The sequence below is a fragment of the Manis javanica genome, chromosome 8 (assembly GCF_040802235.1).
Source record: "Manis javanica isolate MJ-LG chromosome 8, MJ_LKY, whole genome shotgun sequence".
NCBI classification, from domain to species: domain Eukaryota; kingdom Metazoa; phylum Chordata; class Mammalia; order Pholidota; family Manidae; genus Manis; species Manis javanica.
Window position 1 is genome coordinate 12983023 of NC_133163.1, and position 22333 is coordinate 13005355.

General features: G+C 38.5%; 1 protein-coding gene across 2 annotated transcripts in view; it reads left to right on the top strand.

Moving 5' to 3' along the window:
- Positions 1–22333, top strand: part of RPS6KA5 (ribosomal protein S6 kinase A5) — a 190738-nt gene that overhangs the window by 119691 nt on the left and 48714 nt on the right. Inside the window, exons 6-7 of one of the 2 annotated variants that reach the window (XM_073241979.1) lie at positions 7486–7569; positions 9957–10060. In XM_073241979.1, coding sequence (XP_073098080.1) covers positions 7486–7569; positions 9957–10060 — 188 coding nt within the window. Of the gene's footprint in view, positions 1–7485; positions 7570–9956; positions 10061–10828; positions 10992–22333 lie in introns of those variants that run through there. The other variant, XM_036991737.2, reaches the window with a different exon arrangement.

A 22333-nucleotide genomic window follows, 5' to 3' on the forward strand; every position in this document is an offset into this window, starting at 1 on the left:
GTGGATTCTTTAGGTTTTGTTATGTACTATATCATGTCATCTGCAAACAGTGACAGTTTGACTTCTTCCTTACCAATCTGGATGCCTTTTATTTCTTTGTGCTGTCTGATTGCCATGGCTAGGACCTCCAGTACTATGTTGAATAAAAGCAGGGAGTGTGGGCATCTTTGTCTTGTTCTCATCTTAGAGGAAAAGCTTTTAGCTTTTCACTGTTAAGTATGTTGTTGGCTGTGGGTTTGTCATATATGGCCTTTATTATGTTGAGGTATTTGCCCTTTATACCCGTTTTGTTGAGAGTTTTTGTCATGAATGGATGTTGAATTTTGTCAAATGCTTTTTCAGCATCTATGGAGATGATAATATGATTTTTGTCCTTCTTTTTATTAGTATAATGGATGAAGTTGATGGATTTTTGAATGTTGTACCATCCTTGCATCCCTGGAGTGAATCCCACTTGGTCATGATGTATGATCCTCTTGGTGTATTTTTGAATTCGGTTTGCTAATATTTTGTTGAGAATTTTTGCATCTGTGTTCATCAGGGGTATTGGTCTGTAATTTTCTTTTTTTGTGGTGTCTTTGACTGGTTTTGGTATTAGAGTGATGTTGGCTTCATACAATGAGTTTGAAAGTATTCCCTTCTCTTCTATTTTTTGGAAAACTTTAAGAAGAATGGCTATTTTATCTTCTCTAAATGTCTGATAAAATTCAGCAGTGGAGCCATCTGATCCAGGAGTTTTGTTTTTGGAAAGTTTTTTGATTACCAATTCAATTTCATTGCTGGTAATTGGTCTTTTGAGATTTTCTGTTTCTTTCTGGGTCAGCCTTGGAAGGTTGTATTTTTTTAGAAAGTTGTCTATTTCTTCTAAGTTATCCAGTTTGTTAGCATAGAATTTTTCATAGTATTCTCTAATAATTCTTTGTATTTCTGTGGTGTTCGTAGTGATTTTTCCTTTCTCATTTCTGATTCTATTTATGTGTGTAGATTCTCTTTTTTTCTTGATAAGTGTGGCTAGGGATTTATCTATTGTGTTTATTTTCTCAAAGAACCAGGTCTTGGTTTCATTACTTTTTTCTATTGTTTTATTATTCTCAATTTTATTTATTTCTTCTCTGGTCTTTATTATGTCCCTCCTTCTGCTGACTTTGGGCCTCATTTGTTCTTTTTTTTCCAGTTTCAATAATTGTGAATTTAGACTATTCATTTGGGACTGTTCTTCCTTCTTTAAATAGGCCTGAATTGCTATATACTTTCCTGTTAGAACTACCTTCACTGCATCCCACAGAAGTTAGGGCATTGTGCTGTTTTCATTTCTGTCCATATATTGCTTGATCTCTGTTTCAATTTGGTCATTGATCCATTGATTATTTAGAAGCATGTTGTGCAGCCTCCATGTTTTTGTTGGATTTTTCATTTTCTTTGCATAATTTATTTCTAGTTTCATACTTCTTTGGTCTGAGAAACTGGTTGGTACAATTTCAATCTTTTTGAATCTATCAGGGCTCTTTTTGTGGACTAGTGTATGATCTATTCTTGAAAATGTTCCATGTGCACTTGAGAAGAATGTGTATTCTGCTGCTTTTGGGTGTAGAGTTCTGTAGATGTCTATTAGGTCCATCTGTTCTAATGTGTTGTTCAGTGCCTCTGTGTCCTTACTTATTTTCTTTGTGGTTGATCTGTCCTTCAGAGTGAGTGGGTCTCCTAGAATGAATGCATTGCATTCTATTTCCCCTTTTAATTCTGTTCAGATTTGTTTCACATATGTAGGTGCTCCTGTGTTGGGTATATAGATGTTTATAATGGTTATATCTTCTTGTTGTTTTGACCCCTTTATCATTATATAATGTCCTTCTTTGTCTCTTTTGACTTTCTTTGTTTTGAAGTCTATTTTGTCTGATATAAGTACTGCAACACCTGCTTTTTTCTCCGTATTGTTTGCATGAAATATTTTTTTCCATCCCTTCACTTTTAGTCTGTGTATGTCTTTGGGTTTAAAGTGAGTCTCTTGTAGGCAGCATATAGATGTGTCTTGTTTTTTTAATCCATTCATTGACTCTATGTCTTTTGATTGGTGCATTCAGTCCATTTACATTTAGGGTGACATACTTATTGCCATTGCAGGCTTTAGATCATGGTTACCAAAGGTTCAAGATTGACTTCCTTACTATCTAAGAGTCTAACTTAACTCACTTAATATGATAATACAAACACAATCTAAAGGTTCTTTTTTTCTCATCCTTTTTCTTCCTCCTCCATTCCATATATATTAGGTATCATGTACTCTTTGTCTATCACTTGATTGACTTTGGGGATAGTTGATTTAATTTTGCATTTGCTTAGTAATTAACTGTTCTACTTTCTTCACTGTGGTTTTATTATCTCTTGTGACAGCTATTAAACCTTAGGAACACTTCCATCTATAGCAGTCCCTCCAAAATAGACTGTAGAGACAATTCGTGGAAAGTAAATTCTCTCAGCTGTTGCTCATCTGAAAATTGTTTGATCCCTCCTTCAAATGTAAATGATAATCTTGCTGGATGAAGTATTCTTGGTTCGAGGCCCTTCTGCTTCATTGCATTAAATACATCATGCCACTCCCTTCTGACCTGTAAGGTTTCTGCTTAGAAGTCTGATGATAGCCTTATGTGCTTTGTATGTGATCTTATTTCTCTCTCTGGCTGCTTTTAATAGACTGTCCTCATCCTTGATCCTTGCCGTTTTAATTAGTATATGACTTGGGGTTGTCTTCCTTGGGTCCCTTGTGTTGGGAGATCTGTGCACCTCCATGGCCTGTGAGACTATCTTCTTCCCCAGATTGGGGAAGTTTTCAGCAATTACCTACTCAGAGACTCTTTGTATCCCTTTTTCTCTCTTCTTCTTTTTCTGGTACCCCTATAATGCAAATGTTGTTCCGTTTGGATTCATCACACATTTCTCTCAATATTCTTTCGTTCTCAGGGATCCTTTTTTCTCTCTGTGCCTCAACTTCTTTGTATTCCTCTTCTCTGGTTTCTATTTCATTTATCATCCCCACCTTATCTATCCTGCTTTTAATACCTTCCATTGTGCTCTTCAATGAGTGGATCTCTGATTGGAATTCATTGTTTAGTTCTTGAATAATTTTCTGTACCTCCATGAGCATGGTAATGATTTTTATTTTGAACTGTCTTTCAGGAAGATTCATGAGGTCGATTTCATTTGAATCTCTCTCAGGTGTTAATATTCATAATTTTACTTTGAACAAATTTCCTTTGGTGTTTCATATTTGTATATGGTGCCCTCTAGTGCCCAGAAGCTCTACTCTCTGGAGCTGCTCAGGCCCTGAAGCAATGTTGGGGGTCGCAGGGGAGTGGTATTGGTGTCTGGTGGGAGGAGAGAGCTGTTTCCTGCTTCCCGGATGCTATGCCTGCCTCCACTGCCAGATCCAGTGGGCTGAGCACACAGGTATAAGCCTCTATGCTTTGGGTTTGTGGTTGCTGTTGATGGAGCTTCCCTCTGGCTGGCCTAATGCCAGGGTAGGATTTGCTGGTTTGCTGGAGAAAGGTGCAGTAGGCTGCATATCATGGAGGGGGTCCTTGGAGCTCTGTAGCCAGCCAGGGAGCTCGAGCACCTGAAGATCGTGAAAGTTCCCAACCTGCTGGGCAGAGTGCAACCAGACAATTTTGTCTATCTGTCCTTTCTTCTGAGCAGTAAGCTCTGTGCTATTCTTGCCCCTTTAGTAGCCCTCTTGCTGTTAGGAAGTCTCTCAGACTGCCCGCCTTTCTTTTGCCCTAGAGCAGCCAGGTATGGATCCCTGCTTTCCGCAAGCGGCTGGAATCTCAGTCTCTCCAGGTATTCTGCCTGTCTTAGCTTTCCAACCCCCTAATCACGAGAGTACCATGAAAACACCATGAAATGTAGGTTTGTGCTCCCAGAGCAGATCTCCAGAGTTAAGTGTTTAGCAGTCCCAGGCCTCCACTCCCTCCCTGCTCCATTTCTCTTCCTCCTGCTGGTGATCTGGGTGGGGGAAGGGCATAGGTCCTGCCAGGCCACAGCTTTTGTAGGTTACCCTGTTCTTTGAGGTTTATTCTTTCCTCCAGTTGTATGCAGTTTGGCGCAGCCCTCTTTCCTGTTTCTCTTTCAGGATTAGTAGTATTAATTATATTATATTATATGTGGTTTTAGGAGGAAGCCTCTGTCTCACCTCTCACGCTGCCAACTTTAATCCTCTCTTTGCTTCTTTTTAAAAACCAAGTATTTCTAGATATTTGTTTTGATGAGATTTGTCAATATCGGGATGGAAAAGCATACAGGAATAGGGGAAAAAACTTCTTTTCCCTTGTTATTTTACATTTAACTCACAAATTCTATCATAAGCCAATATGATCAGGATAAAGCTTTAGCAAATGAAAGCTAGGAATGATTTAATCTAGTGTTTATTGAGAAACACCTGAGGATTTGGCAGTTGAGTTCCTCTTTGGATTCTTCCTTAGAAGGAAACCATTTTCATGTCCAGTGTTATCTGATCCTTCTCTCTAAGAAACAGTGAAGCCTCCTTGATTAGCTGTTCACTTAAGCACAAGAATACTCCATATTTTCTGCCAGGATGGTGCACACATTGCTGCTTTTATTATTTTCTCTTTCAAGGAAATTCTCATTCACAGTCATTTAACTCTGTGGTAGCTTTAATAAGTAATGTTGCTTGTAATATAGTATGGACTTACATGCTAATTAGGTTGATTGCCTGTCTCTTTGAAAAAAAGTTACTGTAAAGATATTTTGAACAATAATAATGATCATAATAGAATTTAGCTATGTTATCCTAGCCTTTTCATATCATAGTTCATAAAATATTTCCTTGAACTCTTACCTGCCTTCCCCTGTAATACCTGATTTGGTCCTCTTGGTAGGATTATTTGCAAGGCATTCAGTGTACACTGCAGATAACATGAATCTTCCAAGGCAGATAAACACAAATTTAAAAGTTAACGTTGGGGATATTTTTAGAAATAGAAGATAAACTGTTAGGAAATGGAGGCTGACACACTTAATACTAGAACCCAGGGGGAGTGACACTTCCATTGAAGCAGAGGAAGAGGATACAGGTAGAGAATTTCAAGAGTCTAAAGTGGCAATGTTTTAGAATAACAGAGAGCCTTAAGAAGTACTTTGTTTTTGTTTACTATTATTCCTTAGTGACCAGAACTTCTCAACACTTAAGCTTTAATTTTTCTGTCTCCTGGAATTCCTATCAAATAAATAATTACCCATTAATTATTTATTACTGTAGACAATACTTACTGCCCACCCCTCAAAAAAACACAGACATTCTAAACTGAATTAAAAGAGAGCTCAAAAGTCACGTGAAGAAGGTAGAAGTCATATCTTTGAACACTTACGTGGTTCTGAGCTTCCTCTGTGTCAAAACACTAAAGAGTTATGTAGTTCTCATTGTCAGGTAAAGGGAGACATGGTGGTGATTCTCAGACCTTTCTAGCATTACCAATAGAATCTGTATGTTTCATACCCTTTTGCACAAAACTTATGACTTTCTAGTGTTTTGAAGAAGAGAATGCAGATTTTCCTGATTTTCAATTTGTAAAATTAAGTCATTATCTCATACTCAGAAGGAAATATGCATAATTCAAAATGGTTTGTACCATAGATCTGCCTATAAATGGAAATTAAAATTTGTATTTGCTAGAAACACTAGTGTCCTAAATAAATAAAAATCTAAAGAAGCAATAAATATAAACTTGTTGTTTTACTCATAAACCAATTTGGAGAATTATTTTTATCTTTTTTTTTTCAGCATATCTAAACTTGATTTGGGGTGTAATGTTTTAAAGCTATCTTTTAAGATGAGGTCAAATGATATGATAAATACTGTAGACTTAGTCATTTTTATGCCATTTTTTTGCTTAATATCCAAAAAAAGGCTTAAAAGTACTATTCAGTTTTATGAAGTATGGGGTTTTAAGTAGTTTTGTAGTATTTCTTTTAATAATTCAGTGAACAGAATGATTCCTAATAAATTTTTTTCTAAGCATGTCTAGCATCAGTTATTCATTATTTCTTATACACAAATTTATGTGGAATTTAATTTTATTTAGCTTTAATCTTTCCAGTAATTTGACATAATATTAGCATTTGGTACTGAAATGATGAAGCAGAAAAATAATGACATTTGGTGTTTGATTTATTTATCAGTAACAATGCACTGCTAGCTAACATAAAAGAAACTTTTCTGGAGATCTAAACATAATTGAACTATTTCTTTTAGTTTGTAGGGGATAGTAATCTTTTAATATATGTAGCACAAAGAAAAGAAATGAATCATAAACGTATTTTACCTTTATGATAAAAGTAAACAATACAGTGTTTATAAAGTAAAAAAGAAAACAATGAAGTGTTTTTAATACATTTGTTACTATGGTGTTTAAATAAATTCATTATTTTCATTGTTTCTGGGCTTAACTTTCAGCCAGTACAGTAGGGGACTTACACCACTTCTGTAACATTGCTAAAGTAGTGTTCTGTATATTTAAAATTGATAAATAACAGGATTTTTTTTCTTGAAGCCTTATAGTGGAAGCGAAGTGTAAATTGGAAAAGTTCTTCTAAAATAGTTTTTAAAACATTTTAATGTCACAAAACACCTTTAAAGTTTCAGTGTAACCATACAAATATATATTATTAAAGAATTCTTTTTTCTTTACTTAATACATTTGTTTAACAATTTAGATATTTACTCTCCATTATTATATTGGGATGAGTCATATGACACAGTTGGTTATTTAAAAAATATTTTAATTAATTTTCAAGCTGGTAAATTAGCCCCTTTTAAAGTTCTGTAAAAGAGAAATAACTGTCTATAAGAGACAATCTTTTTTTAAGACAGTTTTGTTCATCATCATTAAACATACTATTAGCCATGCCAAAACTAGACAAGATGGCAAAGTAGGAAAAATACTTTTCACCCTTTTTCATCTTTGGGTTCCCTATTCCCTTTTTAGCATTTGGTTTTCCTTCCTCCTTCACATTTCCCAATGTTTGCCCAATCTTGACAACAGGAAATAAAGTCATCCATACTACAGTGTTAGACAGTCCATGCTACCCTACTGGGACTATTTGCATTCTTAAAAAAAAGAATGGTGAAAGAAATCAGTGACTGAAATATGCACATGTACAGAAAAGAAGAAGAGTGAATGAATGGATTCATGAATGGGTGGATGGGTGAATGAATGAATCAATGAATGATGGTAGGGCTTCAGGCGTGGGAAAGCTTTCTGGCAGGACATTTATCCAGTACTTACACACTGGTGAGTATATGGTCTGTCCTGATGAGAAGAGGGTCTAACAACTAGATCCTACCACCACCTTGCTACTGTGGTCCCATCTCAACCACTGACACGTAGTATCTTTCTTTTTCTGTCACTTGTCATACTAGCTTGAAATCAAACCCCTTTTTGTTTGATCTCCTTTTGTTTTGTTTGTTTGTTTAAGGGTGAAAGAGCATATTCCTTTTGTGGAACTATTGAATACATGGCACCAGATATTGTCAGAGGGGGAGATTCAGGACATGACAAGGTATGTTCTGTTTTTGACACCTTTTTATATATATGTCTATAAAATGTATAGTAAGAATCCTAGTTAATAATTTGGGATAGCAAAGCCTCTTTCTGGTATTGTTTAGCCTTCATATTTTTCTCTCCTTTGCTTTGTATATATGAGCTCATGATATATCTAGTGTTTTGGAGGAAAGAGATAATGGAAAGGCTATGGCATCCTAAATTTATCTTTTTTCAGAAATGTTTTTTTTGGTGAGGATAATTTTTGTTTTATAGAGTAACACCTCATGTTAAAGGAAACATCAAAACCAACTTTCTCAAAATTGAAAATTATAATTCCTCAAATAACAATCTTTATTTTACTTCCATTCAAAAAGTCTATATCTTGAGCAAAGCACCAGTTGTAAATCTATTTAAAACAAAAATCACTCCTTTTCTTTGCACAGGACCTGGTCTTTTAGGATACACCTGAACCACAGTTCAATACAGAGGTCCCACTGAATGTATAAACTGTACATTGTCCCTGTCTGAGACATGCTGAGTGATTTTAGACTGCATTTATTGGCATCATTGAATTTTGCTGGAAAAACATACCAAAACACAGTCAAGTGTTTCCCCTTTAGTTGGTATTTGCTTTCTACGAGATCATTAAAAAGGGGGAGTCTCTCGTATGTCCTTATTCCCAGTTTCTGCTTTTCCCTGTAGAGGTACTAGAGACTGTGGAATATCTTTTCAACAGAAATAACCAGTGTAACAATCCTTGGAGAAAGAAAAAATTTCTGCATTCAAACCAGTCTGTTTCCTAACCCTCTAAAAAGCTTGATTTCGTTCTTCATTTCCCTTTGTACGTGCAAAACAAAGATTGTAGAATAGGCTTTCTAAGGAGTTGTGTTATAAAATCTAAGTCACATATTTTTTCTTCAGTGTTAAGGGGTACAAATTTGTGCAGTGTCTTCTTAACACTTTTGCTTTATTAGTAACTTTCTCCAAATAAGGAATTCTGGCTATATTTTTTTTCATTGTCTCTCCCTCTTCCCCTTTCAAAATCTCACATATTCAGTCCAAATATCTTAAGTGTGGAGAATCTTTGGTCTTGATTCTAATGACTAATCATATATTTTAAAGCTTGTTCTTCAAGTTTGTGTGGTATTGGTTTTAGGTCACGACTAGGAATCTGATTGTAGATCTGTGTCAATTTAAGAACATGGTTTCAAATCCAACAATAAAACATTCCGAGGGTCCTGACTCAGATGGCAGTAAAGCTGCTTATATAAATTAAAGAATTGAATTGCTTGTTTAGTTTGCTTAATGATATTCTTGGAAGCTGTTGGGGAATTTGATAGGAATTTGTAACTCCTAAACTTTGAAAACTGTTCTAAGACCTAATGGAACCAATTTTTAGAAAAGAAAAGTTTATATCATCCCTAGAATTTCTGCAAACCTGAGGTCCAGAATATAGCTAGTGTGTAAATATTCTTTTCCATTTATGGAGCACCTTGATGACTTTGAGCTCATTAAATGAGATAATGTAGGCAAAGTGCCCATCACTTTGTCTGGCTCCTCACTCTTCCTTTCATGATTTCAGTCTGTGTGATCCTGTTTTATATGTCATTGGTTACAGATTTTCTTTAAAATATCCCTAGGCTCATATATTTCACATTATTTGTCTGAAACCTTGGCCCTAAAATTTGGAAGCAGAGAGTTAAAAATTTTAGCTAGTATCCTTTTGGTGTAAGTTCATATTCAAGTTATTGAAATCATGATTTGCCTAATTATAAAAAAACCTGATTTTCTATACATCAAAACTCTTTAAATTATATAACTTGTTATGCTTTCATTTCATGTAATTACATTTATAAATTGGTTTCCAATTTAGATCACATCTTATTTTATATTATTTTAAATCTCTTCATGCTTCCTATAAATGAAGACTTATGTGAAAAGTTCTGTAATTGAGTTAAGTAGTTATGAAAACTAACACCTTTGGATGGTTTTGTTTTATTGTTGTTCTTTGACTTTAAGGAATTTCTTAATATTCATGGGAGCTGAATAAGTTTTAAAATGCTTATTGGTACTTTTTCCCCCTATTATAAGTCTAATGAATATATTTTAAATTTAATATTTAAAAAAACTAACCAAACTTAAAACATTTTGTCTAGGAAATAATTAAAAACACTTTTAGTCCATTGATTGACTTCACTGTTTAAATTCTGTGCTGAGGATACACGGATATTTTTTCTCTAAGTGTCCTTCTTGCTTGTGCTAATTGAATGCTCTTTACACAGAAAACTGTACAAAACCTTTTTGTTAAAATATTTTCCAAATATATAGCTTCTTTTGTTTTTCTTTCCCATAAAATATACATTAGTTAATATTTTAGAAAATGAAATTCTTGTTGTCTTATAGGCAGTTGATTGGTGGAGTTTAGGTGTTCTAATGTATGAATTACTAACTGGAGCATCTCCTTTCACTGTTGATGGAGAGAAGAACTCCCAAGCTGAGATATCTAGGTAAGTCTTAACAAAATAAAATAAATGTATTGTTTTTCTCAAAAGAACTGATCAAATTTCTGTAATTAAGCTCATGGAAAAATAATTTTTTGAATGGGAGAAGACAAAATGATGTTTAAGTGATAAATTTTCATTTATATTCACATAGGGTGTAGATACCTAACCTTTATATTTTTTTATATTTTATTTGCCTAATTAGATCTTAAGCTTCAAGGAGATAGTATCATAATTTTTATATGCTTCAAAGCACTTAGCACAGTGTTGTAACCTAGTAAATACATTATATATTGAGAAGTTTATTTGATGGATACTTTTTTCCCACTATGTAATAATTTCTTTGTGACTTTAACATAAACAGTAGTGCTATTTTTCACCTCATGGATATAGGCTCAGTAGAAGAAAATACCATTAACATCATTCTTATAGGTTATCATAGCATAATTCTATTCTTTCCTTCATAGCAGGTATCACAATTGCAGTGTTGCAATTATTTTTATAATTACTTAGTTAATGTCTGTCTGTCCCACTAGATTGTAAGCTCTGGGAGAGCAAGGGGCACATCTGGCTTTATCCTTAGCATTGTATGCTCAGGAGCCAGCACAGTGCTTACTGTGCAGAATTCAATAAATATTTTTGGATTGAAATGAATTAATGAACAAATAAACGAACAGTGATAAAACATTATACTAATTACTAGTTATGTTTTTGTCCTGTTTTTACTTGAATTTTATAACTTTGAGAACAGATTTGACATTAAAAATTAAAAATTGAGACTTCCACTTCTTACCAAGATGGAATAACAGGGACCGGATTTACTTTCCTGCCTGAAACAATTTTTTAAATGGGCAAAATATATGAAACAACAGTATTGAAGACATTGAACATCTAGCAATGAAGGACAGTGAACACTGAGAGACGGAAAATAAACGAGGTGAGCCTTATGATTGCCCAGCTTACTGCCTTCAGAGAGTGTCCAGGCTGCAGTGCAGGGAGGGGAGACCAGGCAGAGTGGAGGAGACGGAACTGAGAGTCCAGGAGGACCAACGCATGTAGAGCTTACAGGGCTGGATGTTGGAGAGGAGAAAGCGGCAGAGACAGAGAAGCTCAGAGTTTTGCAGAAGGTACCCCTCAAGCATTCAGCTAAGTACTTATAAGCACACGTGGGTGTTTATCACTCAATATAATTAAGGTTATTTCTCTCCAAATTGATCTATAGATGGCAATGTGTAATTGCAATCACAATATCAACAGGCTTTTTTTTAATGGTAGAAATTGACAACCTAGGTCTAAAATTCATATAGAAATGGAGAGGACCTGGAATGGCCAAGTTACCTTTGAAAAAGTAGACTAAAGTTGATTTCAAAATTAATAAGCTACAATAATTAAGACACTGTGGTGGTTTGTATCAAGATAGACAAATTGTCAGTGAAATGGAGAGTCCAGAAATAGAACCGCACAGATATAGCAACTGATGTATTTTGTTTTTTTTCTACCAAGGTGCAAAGTCAATTTGGCAGCAAAAAAGTCTTTTCAACAAATGATGCTGGAATCACTGGCTATCATATGGGGAACAAATGAATTTTAATAAATACTTTGCACCTTATAGAAAAATTAACTATAAAACAGATCATAGACCTAAATGAAAAACCTAAAACTATAAAATTTCTGGAATAAAACATAAAGGGAAATCATTTTGACCTTGGGTTAGGCAAAGATTTCTTAGATAAGACATGAAAAGTACAATCCATAAAAGAAAACATTGTTAAATTGGACTTCATCAAAATTAAATACTTCTGCTCTTTAAGAGAAACTGTTAAGAGAGTGGAAAGACAAGCTATAGACTGGGATAAAATTGCAAATCATATATCTGATAAGGACTGGTATCCAGACTAGATAAAGAACTCAAAACTCAAGGGGAAGAAATCTCCATTTTTAAAAATGGGCAAAAGATTCGAACAGACAGTTCACCAGAGAAGATCTATGGGTGGCAGGTGAGCACATGAAAAGGTGACCAACATCATTAGCCTATAGGTAAATGCAAATTAAACCAAAATGAGATAGCACTGTATACTCACTGAAATGGCTAAAATAGAGACCGATTATTAGGGTTCTCCAGAGAACAATAGGAGATATATATATATATATATATATATATATATATATGTATATGTATATATATATATGTGTGTATGTATGTGTATCTATGTGTGTATGTGTATTTTTAATACATATATAAGATTTACATATATGCACATATATATGGGATTTATTATATATATGTATATATATGTGTGTGTGTGTGTGTGTGTGTATATATATATATAGAGAGAGAGAGAGAGATTTATTATAAGGAATCAGTCACACAGTTATGGAGGCTGAGAAGTCCCTTGATCTGCTGTCAGCAAGCTGGAGAAAGCCAGTGGGTAACTGCAATGCAAGCCCAATAGCCTGAGAATGAGAGGAGCCAGTGGTTTAAATCCAAGGATAGACCAGTGTCCCAGGTTAAGCAGGCTGGCAGGAGCAGATCCTCAAGGGACTGGATGGTGCCCACTCACACTGGGGAGGGGATTCTACTTTACTGAATCCACCAATTCAAATGCTGTCCTCATCCAGAAACACCTTAACAGACACACCCAGAAATAATGTTTAATTTGGGTAACCTGTGACCTAGTAGATGACTTAAAATTAACCATCACAAGTCTACCCCTTGTCAACCTGACAGCCGTATGCATGCTCTTAAACTATACTTAATATCCAAATAAAGACAGTAACAAGGCCATAATTTCATCTAACACGATACAACTGTCCCACATACAACCAAAACCATACTAACCCCTTCCCCAGAAAGGATGGAGTCCTTGAGTGTTCACTCTTCTTGAAATTGCTTAAATACTGTGCTACAAAAGTAACAATACTTAAATACCTCAATATAAAGTCAATACCTCTTATTTTATGTGTTAAGGGAAAAAGAGAGGAAAGAAAACAAAGACATCCATATACACATATAACGTGTGTGTATACATATATATTTATTTATACATACACACATACACTCAAATGTATTCATAGCAAAATAAGGAGGAAATAACTCATGGAAATTATAGTCCTTGTTTCTATAATTGGCTACCAGATCATAGCTGGTATTTATAAATACCTTCTTCCACCACCCACTGTGTATTACTTACCTTCAGTAGATACTTTGTGGCATGACCCAAACCTTCATTTCTGAAGAATCTGGACCAGTAGAAGTCCTGATAGACTGAGTAACTGTAGTTTTCAGTTGACCTTACTCAGAGGGTGTGGTGATACTAACAGATACCCTAAGAGGTCTGTTGTATTCCAGACATACTTCCTTAATTCCATTGTGGAGTAACAGTCCAGTTCCCCTGGGTAGTCAGGATCATTCAGCCCAGCCAGCACCCATGTATTGGATGCTTATTCAGAACATACACAGCCTTTGGAGAACCTTTCCAGAGCCCTGCAAAGTACTGCCTCCTGGGATTGTAATTACAATGTAACTGAGTCTTCAAAAGACCCTTCCACCCTCCTGTCAAGCCAGCTGCTTCAAGGGGGTGGAGAACTTGGAGAGACCAGCGAACTCCCTGAGCATGAGCCCATTGCTACACTTACTTTGCTGTGAAGTGAGTTCCTTGATCAGATGCAGTGATGTACATGATGCCATGACAGTGCATAAGACATTCCATAAGTCCACAGATAGTTGTTTTGGCAGAAGCATTGCAGGCACAGAAAGCGAAATCTATATCCATACCCAGTACCTGTTCTGGTTGGAAGAAAATGCCGCCCCTTCCATAATGGAAGCAGTCAGTATGCTCTTCCTGCTACCAGATGGCTGGCTGGTCACACTGGGGATTGGTGCCATATTGGTCTTTGCTGCTGGCAGATTGGACACTCAGCAGTGGCCATAGCCAGGTCAGCGTTGGTGAATAGAGTCCATGTTGCTGAGTCTGTGTGTAACCACCGTCCCTGCCACCATGGTCACTTTGTTCATGAGCCCCCTGGGTGATGACAGGGTGACTGGGGAAAGAGGCTGACCGGTGTCCACAGAACAGGTCATCCTATCCAACTGATTATTAATATCCTCCTCTGCTGAGATCACCCTTTGGTGAGCATTCACATGGAACACAAATACCCTCTCATTTTTTTGCCCATCCGGAGAGATCTGTCCACATACCTCTTCCCCAAATATCTTTGTCAACCAGACTTCCTTGTCACCATTTCCCAATCATGCTCTTTCCAAGACCCTGACCATCTGGCCAAATCATTGGCTGCTGCCCATTGATATAAAATCATTTCTGGCCGTTTTTCTTTCTAAGCATCATGAACAGTCAGGTGCACTGCTCAAAGTTCTGTCCACTGGGAGGATTTCCCTTCACCACTGTCCTCCAGAAATGTCCCAGAAAGGTTTATAGTGTCGTATCTGTCCACTTCCTAGTGATGCCTGGATATTGTATAAAAGCATCTGTGAGCCAGGCCTGAGGCTCGCTTCCTCTGGCAGCTATCAGGGAACTTGCCGTGAGGCCATAGGTGCAGGCTGGGAGAGTGAAGGCAGTATGGCAGGAGTGGGGATCGTGGGCATTTGGGCCACTTCTTCATGTAACTTACTTGTGCCTTCAAGGCCTGCTTAGGCCCAATCTCATGTATGTCGTTTCCATTTGATAGTGGAATGTTGATGTGCACTCCCAACTTTATGGCTTGATGGATCAGATAACATTAGATAATGAATCTGTGATGGGCATCTCAATCACATGTAACTTGGGGACACATAGTTAAGTGTTCAGTCTCTACTAAGGCCCAGTAGCAGATGAACAGCTTTCTCAAAAGGGGAGTAGTTATGTATTGAAGATGGCAGGTTTTTGCTACAAAATCCTGAGAGCATGTGCTGCAGTTCACCTCTAGGGACCTGCCAAAGGCTCCAAAAAGCATCCCTATCTGCCACTGACATTTCAAGCACCATTGAATCTTCTGGGTCCTACAGCCCAGGTGGCAGAGCAGCTTGAACAGCACCATGGACCTGTTGCCGAGCCTTCTCTTGTCCCACTCAATAGTAGCTTTTTGGGTCACGTGGCAAATGAACCACAGTAGCTCACTCAAATGAGGAGTATGTTGCCACTAAAGTCCAAAGAGGACCACTAGGCATTGTACCTCTTTTGTGGTTGTAGGAGGGGTCAGATGCAACAACTTATCCTTCTCCTTAGAAGAGATATCTTGACATGCCCCACACCACTGGACTCCTAGAAATCACTAAGGTAGAAGGCCCCTGAATTTCAGTCAGATTTTTCATCCTCTGACATACAAAGTCTTACCAATAAGTCAAGAGTAGTTGCTATTTCTTGTTCACTAGATCCAACCAGCATAAGGTTACCCGTGTAATGGACCAGTGTGATATCTTATGGAAGGAAGTGAGATCAAGAGCCTCGCAAACTAAATTATGACGTAGGGCTGGAGAATTGATAGATCCCTGCAGAAGGACAGTGAAGGGACGTTGCTTGCCCTGCCAGCTGAAAGAATCTCCTTTTGGTGGGCCTCATGGGCAAGGATGGGGGAAAAGGCATATGCCAGATGCATAGCTGCCTACCAGGTACCCAAGGATATGTTAATTTTCTCAAGCAATAAAAATACATCTGGTATAGCAGCTGCAGCTGGAGTCTGCCACCCGGTTAAACTTACATTAGTCCATTGCTATTCTCCAAGATGCCCTGTCTTCTGTACAGGCCAGATAGACTTGTTGAATGAGGATGTGGTGCTCACCCCTCCTACATCTTTCAAGTCCTTGATGGCGTCACAAATCTTGGCAGTCACACAGGAATGTGGTACTGCTTTTGGTTTACTGTTTTCCTGGCTAGAGGCAGTTCTGATCGCTTTCAATTGGCCTTTCCCACCATCATTGCCCTCGCTTCACAGATCAGGGAACCAGTATGGGATTCTGCCATCAACTAAGTATGTCTATTCCAGTGGTGTATTCTGGAGCTGGGGAAATAACCACAGGATGGGGTTAGGGACCCACTGAGCCCACTGTGAGGTGGATCTGAGCTAAAACTCCATTGATCACCTGACCTCCACAAGTCCCTACTCTGACTGGTAGACCACAGTGATGTTTTGGGTCTCCTGGAATTAGTGTCATTTCAGAACTGGTGTCCAATAGTCATGGAAGGGTCTGATTATTTCCTTTTCCCCAATGTACAGTCACTCTGGTAAAGAACCATAGGTCCCTTTGGGGAAGGCTGGGAAAAAAATTAACAGTATAATTTCCGGGGTCATTCCTCAGGGTGACCCACCATCCCTTTACTAAAAAGGGTCTGGGTATGTAAACTGGTTCCAGTGTGGAAAATGACTGAAGGGCATTTGGTTAGGGGGAGGGCAGAAGAGATGACAGAAGGACACAAGGAAACTTTGGAGGGTGTTGTGTGTGTTCATTATCTTGATTATGGCAATGGTTTCACAAACATATGTCGAAACTTATCAAATTGTATAGTATACTTTGGATGTGGAAAGTTTATTGTACATAGTTTTACTACAATAAAACTTTAAAAAGTTTTTAATATACTTTTACAGGAAAGATGAGGAAGTAAATAATTTCTCAGTATTCCAGCTTATTTAATACCAAAGTGAAGTGATAAGGAATATTTCTTGTTAAAATCATGCCTTTTATTAAAAATCCTACGTATGACCTTGCTTATTTAAACAGACTTTTTGACAATTAAAAATGCCTCAGAATTATAGGAAATCTTAGCTATAGTCTTGAGAATTTGGGACCCCTTGCAAGGTCATTCCTGTCACGGTGACAGGTGCAAGGGCCATCTTAACCTGACAACATTAAATAGTAGCTCCTCTGACTGGTGCCCCTCTTTCTGATTCCACATACATAAGTGGTCTTCTTTATACAGTTTTCCTGTCCACCACAGGTCTGCCTGTACGGAGATAGTATATTGCTGATTATGATGGCAGGATTATTCTGAAACAAGTGATATTCAAATTTAAATTGTTTTTATTGCCGTTAGATCAGTCAGTTGGCATTCTGGTATTAGAAAGAGAAATAGAGCCTGAATCAGATTGTCTAAAATCTTAAACTAGAGTGGAGTTTTCAAGAATTAAAAATAAGATTTTTTCCCTTTAATCAATGAACTATCCACTTTCATGTTGTTTATAATTTTGTTTAAAGCTTGGTGTCAACCTATGATTCCCTGGTTTTTGTTGGGGGTTTTTTTTGGTTGCTATTAATGAATTTTACAAACAGTATAGTACTGAATTATTTCTACATTACCTTTTACTTTCAAGATATTCATTCCGATTGTCTTACCTTGTATAAAATCTTTCATAGTCTGTTCTTTTTAAAAGGTACACCATTCAGATCCAGTATCATTTTCTTGTCCCCAAATGTCTTAATTAGCCAAGGCTTTTTCTCATCATTGAATTTTTCCATTCCTTAATTATTATGATCTTCCCTGAATTCTGCATGCTTTCTACAGTTTTCCCTTGAGATGCTTCCAAAAAATGTATTATCCAAGTTACCTACTTGCCTGTTGTCTACAGATAGCCTAAAATCAGAACAAAACTTTCTTTGGCATATCAAATTTCAAAATATAAGAATTTGGAATGAGAAGAAAACTTTCTCCATGATGTAAGAATCTTTTCTTCAGTGTCCCTGTAATCCCCTTCCACCAGTGTCCTATCAGTAAATGGGTGGCTCTGTTATGTAAGGTATTTTCAGGGAAGCGCCTTCCATTATTGAACAGCTTTAGTTTTTACTTAAACTATAGTTTTAAACAACTTTAGTTTCCCCCCTTAAGATAAACTGAAATTATCTTCTCTAACCTCTGCATATCAATCCTGGTCCTGTCCTCTAAAGATCATAGAATAGTTCTGTAGTTTCTTCCAGATGTTGCTTTAGTATTGAAGATAGTTGTATCTAGGGGAAACCTTTCTAGTTCTCAGTTCACTCGAAATCATTTCTAGATTCCTCACATCTTGTCATTTTGGACAAATATTAAATTGTCAACATTATAGCCCTTTAACTTTTCTGTGAGTATATTTCTTATTTTTATTTCATATATGTAGCTTCTTACTTATGTGTCTCCCACTCGCCTGTATTGCCTTTCTGTGTAGAACCTCTAGGGGACTGTTACTGCTGCGCGGGCAGGTGTCCACCCAGTCACGCGCGTCTGCATCAGTTCTTCCTGCCGCTCCAACGAGGAGCCCTTTCCTTGCCTGGGGCGTGGTAACTGAATCCACCCTCACCTAGGAATCCGAGGTTCTGTTTGCAGCTCTTCCATCTTCGCTGACAGGGTTGTTGCTTTGTCGCACAGTGCCTGCCTTTTAAATGTAGAAAATATTTGCCCAGAGAGATTTGTTCGGTATTTTTTCATTACCCAATAAAATATGCTTTATTAATATATTTCACTGTAATGTTATAAGCTCAGTGTTACATAAATTCAGACCTAAATGTTATCAAATGGTGATGTTAAACAGAGCTCCAGTGCTGTCTTGGTCAGGGCTTGGCACATGACAGCCTGCAGGCCCAATCCATTCTGCTGTCTGTTTTTGTGTGGCCTCTGAGCTAAGAATGGTTTTGACATTCTTAAATGGTTGAAAAAAAATCAAAAGATGAACAATATTATGTGACATGTGAATATTCTATGAAATTCGAGTATCAGTGTCCATCAGTATAGTTTTACTAGAACACAGCCATACTCATTTATTTGCGTATCATCTTTGGCAGCCTTCATGCTACTGCAGCAGAGACCTTATTAACTTACAAAGCCTGAAGTAGTGATTATCTGGCCTGTATTAGTTATCCATTATGCATCGCTAAGTAGCAAAGTACCTCCAAACTTAGTGGCTTTAAACAACATTTCTGGGGATCAGGAATCTGGGCCCAGCTTAGCGAAGTCCTCTACTCAAGGTCACTCACAGCTGCAATCCAAGTGTTGGCTGGGCTGTACGTAGTTCTCTCCAGGCTCAGCTGGGAAAGGATCTGCTTCCAGGTACATGTGGATGTTGGCAGATCACGTTCTAGCTGGTTGGATGGAGGGCCTCAGTTCTTTGCTGGCTCTTGGCTGAAGACCACCCCCAGTTCCTTGCCACGTGGGCCCATCTAACTTGGCAGCTTGCTTCATCGAAACATGTGAGCCGGGACAGCAACAGGGTCTCCTGGGAAGATGGCATCCTGTCATCTTTACTGTATAATGTTAGTTATGAAAAAGTCACTAGGTCCAGTCCCTCATTTAAGGGGAGAGGATCAGCCTGTCCGTGAGCACAAGCAGACAGCGATCTTCGGGACTGTCTCAGAGGTCTGTCTACCATGGGTACCTTACAAACCAGTTTGCCAGTCCCTTGTTTAGGTAATAAATTTATTATTTGTCCTCCCAAGAAGTGCTTCTCTTTAGATAATTATTTAATACATTGGTATTGTGTGACATGCTATAACAAAATCAGGACAATAATTCTGTTGTATTTATGTATTTTATACATGTTGATTCATCAGTAACACCTTGAATTGGCTCACTTGTACTTTTTAAAATATTCTGTTTACAGATGTCTTGCCTTTAGAGTTATATATAGAATAATTACAAATATAATTATTTCTAAACCTGTTCTAAGAGATCATATTTATTTTTCCTTGGCTTTATTGTCCTAATGTCTTTATGATAAAATCCTTTATTGGCATATTTTATAAAGCTTTCTTGATTCCCAATATGCTGTTCATTTTTCTTTTCTTAAGTTATTTTTGTACCCAGTCACAGCATCTATGTTTCCAGGGGTTGTTTTTCTTTACTAGTTACCCCCAAAACTATGAATGTTTGTCACAGTAGCTATTCATCTACACTTTCTTCTACACTACTCAGCCACAGCAGCTCCAGACCAGAGTCCAGAGACGGGAGGGGTGAACAGGAATGGGAGCAGGGTGAAGATGACCCTTCCCTTGGTGCTCATACTCCTCCACTTCCTATCTTACTTCGTTCCGTCATCCTTCAGATCTCTTTACTCCCGCTTTAGTCATATAACATGTGGGCACAGAGCTGAATCAACTGTATTATTAATTTGCCCTCTGAAACACTCCCTAGCGGGGTGGAGGGTCTAGAGCGCTGAATAGAACATAGGGTCATCCTTGCAGCTGTGGAGAGGGTCCTCAGTCGCGCCATCAGAGCGGTTGCCTCTTCCTGTGCTTCCCCTCAGCCTCTCTCTGCTCCTACCTGAGACCCGGCCTTCCCTTGTTTCCAGGTGAGGCCCTTGTGTGGGCACTTCACTGCCACCTCTGATTTCCACCCAAGCTGTTTCTCCCCTATTCCCATCAACTTGATATCCAAAGGTCAGCCTCATACATACTGAAAAAGGCCATGGAGGGAAAGAAATGGCCTTCTGCATTCATGACTGTCATGTATTTTGGTCTGAAATGACCTGCCGTTCATACACGCCCATGGTTCTCCATGGCGTCCCTCGAGAGCCCCATCCTTTCGGATGACAGTCTTGGCTCTGGACGCTGGCTCTTGCTCTCTGCCTCTGGTTCTTTTCGGTTGAGCAGTGTCTTTGCAGTTCCTTGCATTCTACTCTGTTCTTGACTCCAGACTGAGCGACTGCCTCAGTGCATTGACACATGCAGCCACTTGGTGCCAAGAACTCCCGAGGGGTGTGGTCTCCACCCTTTCCCCTCCCCATCGTCTTGCCCCCGTTAGGATAAGATATTAGAGTGGGTGAGGTGTACAAGTTTCAAGAGCACCTCAGCAAGCAGTGTAGAAAGGAAGAGGGATGGGGAAGAGGTCTGCCAATAAAAGCCACAGTCAGTGTGAAGGGATCCCAGCCGAGCCTCAGCTGTGTCCACACTGAGATTAAGGAGTGTTCAGGCATGTTTGGTCAACCAGTCTAGTAGACCCACCGGTAATCCAAGGGGATGAGCGTCTGAGGGAGAGGGGCCCGGGCAGGCCCGCTCAGTTCACAGAGGAGGCCTGAGCCATTAAGAAGGAAGGGAATTCTAGGTCGTATCTATCACTCTGAGGGAGTAGATGCTGTAAATTGAAAAGAAAAGAAAGCTGCTTTCACTGAAGTCTTTACAAGATCCAGTATCCGTCTCTGGTTCCCATAATCTCCTAAGGATTAGACATTTTCCTCCCATCTGTACCAGCAGCCTCGGCAGGAGGGCCAGTCCCTCCGGTGGCTTGCCAGGCAGTGGGGTAGGAGTTTAGTTAAAAGAAAGAAATGAGATGCTTTATGTGAGAGTGAAGAGGAAGGTTCACAGCTCACCTGAGACATGCCCTGGCTGCTCCCAGCAATTCCTGGACGAGACTTTGAATGGAGTCACAGATTTTGCAAAAGCAGGTCAGGAATCTCATTTTAACATTCTTGATGACCCAGTGTGGCCTAGGGAAACACAGGGTAGGTAGACCAAAGAAGAATTCAGTAACACTCAGAGGGAAGATGGGTCTGTCTCCTCTGTCCAGCCTGTGTCATGGCTCAAAGAAAGCACACTCCAGTGGAGTAGCCCTACTCAGAGCACCAGTCACCAGGGCACATCAGTGGGCCAGCCTCTGTGCCAAGTCAACTAGATGATACCCAGAATCCTTGCAATGCTGGAAGACAGGTAAGCAGTATGTGCTGTTGTTCTCCAGTTGGAAGCTGAGCCATTTACCTAAGGACTCAGAGCAGCCGGGAGGTGGGACTGGGGTCAAGTACAGTGGCTGGAAAGTTGATTCATGCTCTCTTGTGGGTAACAATCACTCCAATACTGCTGTTTTCTTTCCTGGTGAGACAGGTGCTCATTTCAGGAAAGGATTGCGAACTACGGGCCCCCAGACAACAGGGGGATTGATTTTGTTAATCTCTGGAGTACCTGTTGAGTAATTTTTAACTCCTGAGAAGAAAGAGAAACATGCAGGCATATTTCTTATCCTAAAAAAATGGACATACTACTTGGGAAGATAGAGAAAAAATACATAATTCATAATAGCCTGGAGTTTTGACAAGTGTTTACTAAGATGAATGCTGTGGAAATAAAAGGCCGAGTGGACTCCTGGGGACTGGGAGTGAGAGAAAGCAGGGGCCAGGCCTGGGAGGACAGACTAGGTTCGCAAAGGCTAAAAAGGTAGAGGAAAATGCCATTCAGACCATGGAAAGTCCCCAGAGGGCCCTGCACGTGGAAGGTTCAGGACTTCCTGGTCTCTTTGCTGCTCCATGTGGTGCCCTTAGGGGGTCCACAATCTCATAAATGAAGTTCATTTTATTGTTCCTTTTCTAAAAGTAATGTTCATTATAGTTCATCAC